The sequence below is a fragment of the Notolepis coatsorum genome, assembly GCF_963971535.1.
Source record: "Notolepis coatsorum genome assembly, chromosome: 11".
Lineage (NCBI taxonomy): Eukaryota > Metazoa > Chordata > Actinopteri > Aulopiformes > Paralepididae > Notolepis > Notolepis coatsorum.
In genome coordinates this window covers 74,464,678-74,477,460 of record NC_140175.1, presented here as the reverse complement: position 1 = coordinate 74,477,460, position 12,783 = coordinate 74,464,678, and the positions used below count along the sequence as shown (strand labels likewise).

Below are 12,783 nucleotides of genomic sequence, written 5' to 3'. Positions count from 1 at the left end.
GAAGAACAAAAAAAAAAAAAAAAAAACTCTATTTGTCTATGGAGATGTTCATCTACTTTGCAGGGCTATAACTTTTTAAATTGTATTGCTAAATTGACATTACTATGGCCCATTCAACATCAAGTATCTATCGTTTAGGATGTAGCAACGTTCTACTTTTTCATTCACACATTCATACTAAAATACGGTCTAAAGTATAAATATGTTTGTATCGTTTTCTGCAGCATTCTGCAGAACGTGAGTTATAGCCATAAATGCATATATTGATGATCAAATACAGTTTGATAGCGATCGACGCCAGATAAAAAATTTCAACTGTACATGATCCTAGACATTATGATTTATCATCTGATGTTGACCGGAGGGGGGGGGGGGTCGTTTATAATTCCGTGGCCCACGTTAAATCATTTATGTAGTATGGGTGATATATAGATCAGAGCAGTTTGTATGGATAATAATAATCAAACACGCTGAAACTCACCGCAGCTTCCTCGTAGCGTTGGGCGATGAGAGTGGAGCAAAAAGATCGTTATTATGGGATGTCGATCTAGGCGACCCAGTTCCAGGTTGTATAATACTAATATACGTCCAATCATGTTGTTTATCGAGTTATGGCAACGGATCCATGTCCAGTGTGTCAAGATGGAGTCCCGCAAGCGATAGCGAGTGGCCGGACTGAATATGGATGAGCACCACTTCTGGCCGCTCACTTCCGGTTTTAGCAACTCGCCGATCGGCCACCAGGTGGCGGTCTTGAACCGTTGGAGAGTTGAGCGGAGATCTACAGGACCAGCCAAGTCTCGGTGGGTGAAATATGATTGCTGTAACTGAGGGGTACAATTCCCTGACTGTATTGATAAGTATGGTATCATTAAACCACTACCGCTTTATGTACTTTAATTACTGGCCATACAGTACATGATATATAAATATGATGAACACTTCCCACAATGAATCGGTTCCACACAAAGGTGTAATCAAGTATTTATTGCAGCAAAAGGTACATAATATACTTATCTATTTTACTTTGGATGCGCTTATAAGGCAAAGGAATGTGCGTAGGCAAATCAATAATGAATGTCCATTCTCTGGTTACGCAGGAGGTAATTATACAACCTGAATCTTAGGGAATTATATCTATGGTACACTAGTAATATATAGCGGGAGATACTGGAAGGGTCCCCCCGGTTGTAAGGGGTAGAGGATCTGTCGGTAGTAGAGAGTCTGGTCAACGATGACTAAGGAGACTCCAAGTACAGGAGACGGTGCAATAGTCTCTTGATCCACAGACGAATACAGCTGTTCTCCGTAGACCGTAGCTCCACAGTGAAGAAAGCTAGCCGGCCTCAGGCTCTCTGAGGCGCAGACTCGACTGGTCTCCTCACAGGGTAAATCCAACACGTGTAGGCGTCGGCGATTCTCCGCTCCATAAATCACAGGACCAAAACAAATATAATCCAGCCGCAAAGGGCTATGTAGTCGTCGGGTAGATTAATCCAGTGTACATGTCCACACGGTTCTCGTCTAGGTCTCCTCGGGTGAAAGCGCCATGAAAGCAGCCCAGCCTGGATAAGCACTCTAGCTGGTACGAGGAAGCGTTGGTGATGCTGGTCCTAGACAGGTTTCCCGACTCACACCACCGACCATCCATCATTAAAGTCCCATCACTGGTGCAACCGGTATTAGGGAAGCCTGTCAAAAGATGGAACTTTCGAAAGGCCAACTGGGAGGTATTTGCTCAGGAGACGGATAAGAGGGCAGCTGGTCTGCCAGACCCAGATGCAGCCGATGTGGACGCCGCCTATGAGGCCTACTGTGGGGTCCTCCTGGGTGCGGCAAAGAAGACCATCCCACGCGGCTACAACAGGAACTACATCCCTGGTTGGGACGAGGAGTGCAGCCGCCTCCTGTGCGACCACCAGAGCGCTGGCTCCAGGGAAGAGGTGGATGCGACTGCAGCGGCACTGCTCCAGAGACTGGACAGCACGCGTAGAGACAGATGGACTGAAGTAGTTGAATCAATTGACTTTACCCATTCTAGTCGGAAGGCGTGGCAAACGATCAACCAGCTTACAGGCAGATGTACGAAGCCCCCAAGCTGCCCAGTCACTGCAGATGCCATCGCCTCCGAGCTCCTGAAGAACGGTCGTTACCCAGACGCAGACAAAGATGTTACCCGCCTGATAACACAGGAGGTGTTTTCCCTCTCCAAGGTGGCCAGTGTAGATTCTAACCTCTCAGGAGAGTTCACAGCAGATGAACTCGATGAGGCCATGAGTAAGCTCAAGACGGGCAAATCTCCAGGCCGTGACAACATCCACCCGGAGTTTATCACCCACCAGAGCACAACAACATCTGACTGGCTCTGTGCATTCTTCTCTGCATGCTATCAGAGGTGCAAGATCCCCAAGACCTGGCGTCGTGCTTCTGTAATTGCCCTGCCAAAGCCAAACAAACCTGCGGAAGACCCCAAGGCATATCGACCCATCTCGCTGCTCTGTGTTCCATTTAAGATATTGGAAAGAATGATCCATAGCCGCATTGAGCCAGTAATTGACACACAGCTCCCACAGGAACAGGCCGGTTTCCGACGTGGTAGATCAACAGTGGACCAGGTAACACTACTGTCTCAAGACATCGAGGACAGCTTCCAGGCTAATGAGAAAGCGGGGGTAGTGTACCTGGACCTGACTGCCGCATACGATACTGTCTGGCACCGTGGACTCCACCTGAAGCTGATGAGGATGGTACCTGATCGGCACATGGTGAAGTTTATCATGGAGATGTTGTCTAACCGCAGTTTTGTCCTACACACCAGCGATGGCCAGCGCAGCAGGCTCAGAAGACTGAGGAACGGTGTCCCACAGGGGTCAGTCCTTTCTCCGATGCTGTTTAATATTTACATCTACGATCTCCCAGTCACAGCATCCAGAAAGTACGGCTATGCGGACGATCTTGCCATCATGCTGAGAAGACACACATGGAAGGCACTGGAGGACGGTCTTAACCAAGACATGGACATCCTAGTAGCCTATCTACAAAAGTGGCGCCTACAGCTCAGCACCAGCAAGACCGTTTCAGCAGCATACCATCTCTGCAACAGAGATGCCAAGAGGGAACTGGAGGTATATGCTGACCACAAGCGTCTGGAGTCCCAGCAAGCCCCTAAATACCTTGGCGTGCGTCTGGATCGGACACTGTCCTTCAAACAACACCTCGAAGATGTCAGGGCAAAGACAACATCAAGGGTTGCGCTGATCCGACGCCTCGCAGGTACAACCTGGGGAGCCACTGCCAAGACCCTTCGGATATCCACCCAAGCCCTGGTCTTCTCGGCAGCAGAGTACTGTGCCCCAGTCTGGAGCAGAAGCCTGCACGTTAAAAAAGTTGATGCGGCTACTAACAACGCCCTCCGGATCATCACTGGATGCCTGAAGGCTACACCCGTCTTCCTGCTGCCAGTCCTTGCAGGAATCGCACCAGCTGGCCTACGACGAGAGGCTGCCACTCTCGCCCTAGCAAGGAAGGCAGTGAAGCATGACTGGCACATCCTACACAACACCACAACAACAACAGCACCTATGAGCAGACTCAAGTCCCGCCACCCCTACAACAAGGTGGCACAAGAGATGCTCCGTTCCACCACTGAGGACCTATCCAGAAATGGATGGCTGGCGGCAGCCTGGAAGAGAGAGTGGGAGAGTGCTGGGCCAACCCGTATCCACCACCACATCTGGGATCCAGGAGATGGCGCCACAGGAGACGATCTTCCACGCCAGCAATGGGTTCTGCTGAACCGTTTAAGATCTGGGGTTGGTCGCTTTAAAGCATCATTAAAGAAGTGGGGCCTGGCAGACAGCGCTGCATGTGAGTGTGGAGACCCTGAGCAGACTGTTGACCACATCCTGACCATCTGCCCCCTATACAAACCACCCTCGGAAGCCAGCCTCTTTGATGTGGGACCAGAGTTAAGGGCATGGCTACAAGATACGGAGTTGGACCTCTGACGTTACACGAAAGAAGATATAAATCAGAGCAGTTTGTATGGATAATAATAATCAAACACGCTGAAACTCACCGCAGCTTCCTCGTAGCGTTGGGCGATGAGAGTGGAGCAAAAAGATCGTTATTATGGGATGTCGATCTAGGCGACCCAGTTCCAGGTTGTATAATACTAATATACGTCCAATCATGTTGTTTATCGAGTTATGGCAACGGATCCATGTCCAGTGTGTCAAGATGGAGTCCCGCAAGCGATAGCGAGTGGCCGGACTGAATATGGATGAGCACCACTTCTGGCCGCTCACTTCCGGTTTTAGCAACTCGCCGATCGGCCACCAGGTGGCGGTCTTGAACCGTTGGAGAGTTGAGCGGAGATCTACAGGACCAGCCAAGTCTCGGTGGGTGAAATATGATTGCTGTAACTGAGGGGTACAATTCCCTGACTGTATTGATAAGTATGGTATCATTAAACCACTACCGCTTTATGTACTTTAATTACTGGCCATACAGTACATGATATATAAATATGATGAACACTTCCCACAATGAATCGGTTCCACACAAAGGTGTAATCAAGTATTTATTGCAGCAAAAGGTACATAATATACTTATCTATTTTACTTTGGATGCGCTTATAAGGCAAAGGAATGTGCGTAGGCAAATCAATAATGAATGTCCATTCTCTGGTTACGCAGGAGGTAATTATACAACCTGAATCTTAGGGAATTATATCTATGGTACACTAGTAATATATAGCGGGAGATACTGGAAGGGTCCCCCCGGTTGTAAGGGGTAGAGGATCTGTCGGTAGTAGAGAGTCTGGTCAACGATGACTAAGGAGACTCCAAGTACAGGAGACGGTGCAATAGTCTCTTGATCCACAGACGAATACAGCTGTTCTCCGTAGACCGTAGCTCCACAGTGAAGAAAGCTAGCCGGCCTCAGGCTCTCTGAGGCGCAGACTCGACTGGTCTCCTCACAGGGTAAATCCAACACGTGTAGGCGTCGGCGATTCTCCGCTCCATAAATCACAGGACCAAAACAAATATAATCCAGCCGCAAAGGGCTATGTAGTCGTCGGGTAGATTAATCCAGTGTACATGTCCACACGGTTCTCGTCTAGGTCTCCTCGGGTGAAAGCGCCATGAAAGCAGCCCAGCCTGGATAAGCACTCTAGCTGGTACGAGGAAGCGTTGGTGATGCTGGTCACTGTAGAACTTTAGCCGCACGATACACTATACACAAATAGACTATTACTGACTTAATAGAAATATGTCGCACTCGACGGTATAGCGCCAAACTCTGACAATTCAGTTATTAATTCGCACGCGGTCTCAATGGTCTTATTTGGGGCCAAACAGGCCATACTTCACCGCACGGAGTATCGTGGGTGAGGCTTCAACTTATTGGGTAACTCTACTTCTGTATTCACCTGCGCCATATTTATATGCACAGCGAACAAACTAGTGCCAACCTCATTTCTGTCTCGTATTCCTGGGCAAGGCCGGGCATGTACAGACATGTCTTGACGGTGGCTTTGAACCTGACTCTGGAGGCACGGCTCTGGCGCCTGTGGACCGCTGTCCAATAGGAGAATGAAATATTATGGTCTGTAATAGGCTAAAGGGATATTCCGTGTATATGTACAAGGAATATACAAGGGATATCAAACGATATACAAATACTATGCAATATATATCAATCAATAAATATATATATTCGGTTTAATCTGATCCTTTGTAACAATTGCCATGACAGAAATTTGAAATATTGATCTCGATGACGGCGTAATCCGTCATTGGCAGATTAAACCAGAGACAAAAAATGCTCTGAGTTTCGTAAAAGTCAGTCAAAGCTTACCAAAAGCACAAGCAGTGAATTCCAAGCCCACGTGACTGAACTCAAACTGGAAAGAAACAGACTAAGAAATGACGTAAACTCCATGATCAAAACAGCAAAAAAATTATTCATCAATGACAAAACCGAGGAAAACAAAAACAAACCATGTGAACTTTGGAAATTACTCAATAACCAGTAAAAAACTTAAAACCAGATTCTCAAACATAAACATAAAGACGGACAACACGCTCATCACAGACAAGCTGGATGTAGCCAATTACTTAAACAGTTTCTTCACAAACATAGCCACAACACTGGTAAACAAACTACCCTCCCACTCAGGGCAGTATGGGGTAGAACACATAGTAGCATACTACAAGAACCTAGGGGTCCACAAAGACGACTTCAAACTGGAAATGGTAACAACAGATGAGGTACTCAAAAAACAAGGTGCCCTCCAACCTAACAAGGCCACTGGCCATGACAACATCCCCTCCAAATTTCTCAGAGACTCAGCAGCCGCCATCACCCCAGTCATCACACACATAATAAACCTCTCCATAAAACAGGGACACGTCCCCAAGGACTTCAAAATTGTGAGAGTAACACCCCTGCACAAAAAAGGCAGTAAATTAGACCCTGGCAACTACCGCCCTGTTTCTATCCTAACCTCGATCTCGAAAGTCATGGACATTTTTTTATACGAACAGGTCGAAAAATACCTTGCGGAAAAAATTGACGAACGAATTCCAATCTGGCTTCAGAACATCCCACTCCACTGACACATGCCTTCTCTATTTAAACGACCACATCAAACAAGAGGTGGACGCGGGCAAATACTGCGGCATGGTCATGCTGGACCTACAAAAGGCCTTCGACACTGTCAATCACACCATTCTGATTGACAAGCTAAAAGCAATTGGTTTTGATAGTCTATCAGTGAGCTGGATGTAATCCTACCTGGAGGGGAGAGAACAGATGGTACTCTATCCCCTCCCCCTCCCAGTGAGCTGTGGTGTTCCACAAGGAAGCATACTAGGACCGTTACTGTTCCTAATTTTTGCAAATGACATGTCGTCAGCTTGTGACTGCAACTTGTTCCTGTTCGCGGACGACTCAGCCCTGCTGGTCTCTGACAAGAACAAGTTACAGGTTGAAAACTCGGCAGAATCTGCACCTGGCTCGCTGATAACAAACTATCATTACACCTGGGTAAAACAGAGTCCATTCTCTTCGGATCAAATAACAAACTCAGCAGGACCGACGGCTTCTCAGTTACAGTGGGTGACAATATTGTCACAAGGAAAGATGAAATTAAAAACCTGGGTTCCATCCTAGAGGCAAATCTTTCCTGTGACAAAATGGCATCCAATGTAATAAAAAAAGTCAACCAACAAACTAGATTATTGTACCGGATCTCCTCTCTGGTAAACTCAAAACCTACCTTTTCTCCCTAGCATTCAACCTTCCTCACCCATAACCACCCTCCTCCGACCTACCACCCCCTTTTCCCCTGCCCTACGTTCTCTCCTCTCCTGCCCCCCCCACCCCCCTCGGTTTCCCTTACTCACTTCCCGACTCTGTCCCCTACTGACTCCTGTATTTGTTATCCGTTACTCATGGTTTTATGTTCTTGTGTAATCATACTGTTCTCCGTTTCCCTGTGGTTCTATGTTTCCTTCAAGAATACCCTGAAGACTCTGGCAGGAGCACTCATTCAAGGGTACTACGACTATGCTTGCACCTCATGGTACCAAAGCACCTCAAAGGCGCTAAAAACAACATTACAAACATCACAAAACAAACTGGTCAGACTACTGCTTGACCTTACTCCTAGAACCCACCTCATCCCTGCCCACTTTGACAACCTAGGATGGCTTAGAATAGACAACAGAGTACAGCAACTTGCAATGGGCCTGGTCTACAAGATACACTACACGACCAAGGTACCCATGTACATGTCAAAATACTTCCCAAAGGTCAGTGAATACCACGACCACAACACCAGAGGGAGATCCACAAATCATGTTAAACCCAGATTCGGCTCAAACAAGGGACTAAACACGTTTCGCAATTATGCCACATCAATGTGGAACGCCCTACCCACAGCTGTAAAGGAAAGTGAATCACTACCCACCTTCAAAACCACTCTCAAAGAGCACTTACGGGAGACTGCAATTATCCCAGTCCCCCCCCACCCCGCCACAGTGTGATGCTACACACAGAAATACACAATGAGCGACTGGACATTCAAGCACAAACACATGCACTCGCACACACACACACATGGTCAAAATATTGTCCATTCATTCATTCATTCAAGCTTTATTTAGTCTCTAAAATCATTAAGAGTTCCTGTCATTCTCATTTAAGATGATGTTGAGGAATGAAGCACACAATAAATACAAGAAAACAACAGGAAAGTCAATATATAAAACTATTTAAAAATAACTGCAGACTGGGGTGAAATGGTTGCTCATTAAAGATTTAAACTGTCCAAAGGATACTAAGGTATTGAGGTTTAAGGTACATGGCAAGACGTTCCATGTGTCTGGAGGCACAGAAGCTAAAAGCAGATTTCCCAAGTTTAGTGTAAACTCTGGGGGTTTTAAGTGTGCGCGGAGTGAGTATGATAAGGTCGAGATGTCCAGTCCAATAATGAAGTGATATAAGGGGAAAGATCTCCAACAATGGCTTCATATAGAAATAATAATGTCTCATTGCCAGAGAGGACCACCCAACCTTATTGTACAGGATACCATGGTGAGTAATGGTGATACATCTGAGGGCTTAGTGATATACAGAATCCAAGGGCGTAAGAACGGAAGCAGTAGCATGTCTATAAATCACATCTCTATAATCCAAGACGGATAGAAAAACTGCTTCAACGACCCTCCTTCTGCTTATCATCGGGAAGCTGGTTCTGTTCCTGTACAAGAAGCCAATTTACTGACAAGATGTTCTATGGTATTTAAATGTACATTTCTCACCAAGCCAGATGCCAAGATATTTGTATTCTGTAACTCTCTTGATGTCTCCATTCACAGTCGACATATGCAATTTATTGTAAACAATATCTCTAGCCCAAGAGAACATCATGCATTTTTTTTAAACAACACACAATAAGAGGCAGGTGAAAAATATTGTTAGCTATCAAACTGTCAGAAATCAGATTAGACCATTATTCCTGTGTTTGCAGTGCAAACATACAGCATCAATCATCATATGCTAGCTATAAACTATAGGGGGCCTGTCATTATGTGTTGTACCTGTACCCCACCATCTTTTCATCACTGTCAAAGGAAATGCAAACATTTTGACAACAAAAGTAGAGTTTTGCCACAGCCAATCTACAATATGGGAAATGTGGCAAGAGAGCAGATTAAAACTGAATTGATTTCCCTCGGACAAACGTTTAATTCATGGCACCAGCCAGTGTATTGTGGCAGATATCATCCCTCGTCACATGGTTACGTGGAGGAAGGGAGATACTATTGTCACGGGCAGAGGAGAGTTAATTGAGGAGTTGATTAGGACTGATGGAATACACCTGTGCACCACGTGATGACCCACATCCCACACACACAAGACACACATAGCATAAAGCCCTAGGAGAGACAGAGAAGAGTTTAGTGGAGGTGAGGAAGGAGCAAAGATTGTGGAGAGAGTGTGTTATACAGAGTTTGTGAGGTGAGAGGTAGTTGTAAGGAGAGGTTAGAGCGAGAAGATGTTCGTGGTACTGAACCCTGGACTGGCTGAGATACCCCCTTGTGAAACTGACCCTGGACCGGACGACAAACCCTGAGTATTGAACATTCCCTTTTTGTACGAGAGCCTGGGACGTGTTTTGACCCTGGACTGTAATTTGACTACTCTATTGCCCATAGGACCTGTACTGTTGATACATTTTATTTACTATGGTACTGCCATAGTAAAGGTAATTTATCCCCACCATGGTGCTACCATCAGTGTAGTGACCAAGAAATGATGGAAATACCATAATACTTCTTAGTACAGTAACAATGTCTGGTTGTTCCGTGGTCTGTTGTCAAAATCTAATTATAATGCAGGCACTCGCTAATGTCTGTTGGCCACCATTTGACATCATAATTGTTTAGTTACTTACCGCAATAGGGTCTATAGACTGCCCCTTTACTGTTTGTAAACAACAATGATGTTTTAGCTCCAGAAGTCTCCAGGGACAGCATGAATGAAACCATGAGATGTCCGTCGAACAGTTTGGTTGCCTCGTCAAATGCTTTCAACCAGAATGTCCCTGGGGTCTCTCCTACGGGAAGACAGCTGAGTGCATTAATAATCTAACCAGGTCTGCAAGGACATTAAACACCAAAATACCCTGACCCAGCTCTAATTCTCACTGCTGCAGAGAATGAGAACTCTGGAGATGCCACTAAAGGACGTTTGGAGAAGATTTCAACTCAGAAGAAGCAGAGTTATTACAACATTGACTAAAAACAGGGACTATAGTTTACAGACTCTGTTTGCTGGTGAACATCAAATGACATAGCGTAAACACAAACAGTCCATGACTAAGTTAATCTGCAAAAATTCTCTGTAAACACGCTTTCACACGAATCACGGCCCAAAACCAAGGAGGGGGACGTTCTAAAATAGGATTCACTACTGTGATTCAACACGGCTCATTCAAAAACACTTGGGAACATGAGCAACTGTCTCAAGAAGCCAGGGAGCCATGGTCATGATGTCACCAGGAGACCTAGGGCTGCACCAATGGCAATGAAAGATTTTGTGGACTAAGTAAAACATTTTTAGATAGCACTCTTGGTGTTGCAAGCATCTGAGCATGAGATCAGCGCCTTGGATTTCTTGTTCCTGTAGCTTGTTTTTGTTAAGACACTTATCTACCATAGAAGCAACTGTCAAAGATCTGAAGAACAGTATCTTGTCAGTGTTCTGAAGGAACCTCTTTTCCAAAAAAGTCTGCTTTTCAGAAACGGAGAGGAACTAGTTTCCCATTACATGAGCAACACCAACTGTCATTTACAGTGAAAAGACTGTTTGAGATCAAATTAAAACACCCCTCTTCAATCAATATCTGAGATTAAAAACGAAAATAACATCCTTACGTTTTTTTTTCTATTATGTACATTACCACTATGTTACTATCCTTATTACAGTATACTACCTATCGTGCTAATATGTCATTCATTAATTAATTAATTAATTCATTCATTCATTCATTCGTTCATTCATTCATTCATTCATTCATTCATTCATTCATTCAGAGTTTTATTTGCCACATGGAAGCAATACAATGATAGAGTTTTCATACAAAATCCTAAATACCATACCATGGGCAAAAGGAGCAGGAAGAAGAAGAATTATTATAGTTATATGCCCCCTATTCCTAAACTAAACAAGTATTACTTGATGGTCGGCGTACAACCTAATTTACACAAAATAATAATTTATACCATATACAAAGAAACAAACAATCCACAGATTAAACAAGAAAAAATGTAATAATAATAAATGACAAAGAATATATATATATATATTTTTGAATTGACAAACACTATTACATCCCTTAAGCTCGCTATGAATTCCACAACTTTACACCAATAACTGTCTATACAACTATGCATTCAGAGTGTAACACTCAGAGATGTACCCTTCCTGCTGACTTGTTCACAATTTGTACATCGCTTTGGATAAAAGCATCAGTTGAATGACTGAATGTAAATGTAAAATGTAAGTTAAATTGTGGGGAATTGTGTCGTTGTCGAAAGCACCACACAGCAATGAATAAGACAGAAATATAGAAAAAGGAAAATACAAAAAGGTATATAGATATAGAACTAAATGTACTGTATCTACAGTTGTTGATGTTACGAACAGAAATACATGCATATGACAAATACAACATTTAGAGTATGTTCATGAGATACAGCATGTATTATGAGAAATGATGTTAAGCATCTAATATTATATTATGCATTGGTATATGTGAATGGTGCATTATGGTGAATTCTCACACTCGGCTCTCATCAAGCCTCCCTCTGGCTAGCTGGTGCACTCAGGGTAATGCACTGCCCTGGAACAAATTGTATCCGTTTCTTCCTCTCCGAGTTGGATTAGACGCCTTTAAATACATTGAATTACATTTGCTCCTTGACACTCAACATTGAGGCAATTCTCATATTGTTGTTTCCTATTCCCTTCATTTTCTTATTTTGGTTTCCTTCTGTGGGGCATTGGCTGTGCCCAGTCTCGGAGGTGGGCAGTTTTGAAATACTTCTCTTTGAACCCAGATGAAGCACTGTGCTTAACACAGTGGTGTGGTGGTAGTTGAAGGTGTAGTCATACTGTACAAACAAGCCAGGTGGTGGTGTAGTGGTAGTTGAGGGGGAAGGTACAGTATACTGTACAATCAAGAGGAGGGTGGTAGTTTCAAGTTTGTTTATTAGTTGTCACAATAAAATACATGTACTTTACGGTGAAATGCTTGGTTCTGTATGAGCCCCTGAGAGTGTGCTTCATAAAAGAAAGTAATTACAAAAAGTAATTAAGAAAGTAGGTAAAAAAGTAAGTAAAAGAGGAATATACAATACAATATACAATCTAAAGTATAGCCTAAGTACAATCTAGCCCACTTTGTTTGGTATCACTGTGCTTAACATACAAACCAGGTGGTGGCGTAGTGGTACTTGAGGGGGTAAGGGGGGTGAACCTGTGTGGCCTGTATCCTCAACAATACCACTGATAGGATAACATGACACGCACCACTTCACTTCATTTCTTTGTTTTTTTTTAACGTCACTATTATGTTACCTGCCAAATGCATTAGCCAAAGCCAAGATTATCTCAGAATTTGGCTGATGACTAGTGTTGAACATAAGGGGACATCTGCAAGGGGAATTAATGGATCCCAAGACCAGCCTTTTACTGGCTTCTTCTTGA

General features: G+C 44.3%; 1 protein-coding gene across 1 annotated transcript in view; it reads left to right on the top strand.

The window, feature by feature from the left end:
• Nucleotides 1-1,604: 1,604 nt before the first annotated feature.
• dbh (dopamine beta-hydroxylase (dopamine beta-monooxygenase)) overlaps nucleotides 1,605-12,783 on the top strand; it is a gene marked incomplete at both ends in the record, with an annotated part of 102,266 nt that continues 91,087 nt past the window's right edge. Inside the window, one exon of the mRNA XM_084324960.1 lies at nucleotides 1,605-2,747. Within this exon, the coding sequence (XP_084181086.1) occupies nucleotides 1,605-2,747 (1,143 nt within the window). The remainder of the gene's footprint in view (nucleotides 2,748-12,783) is intronic.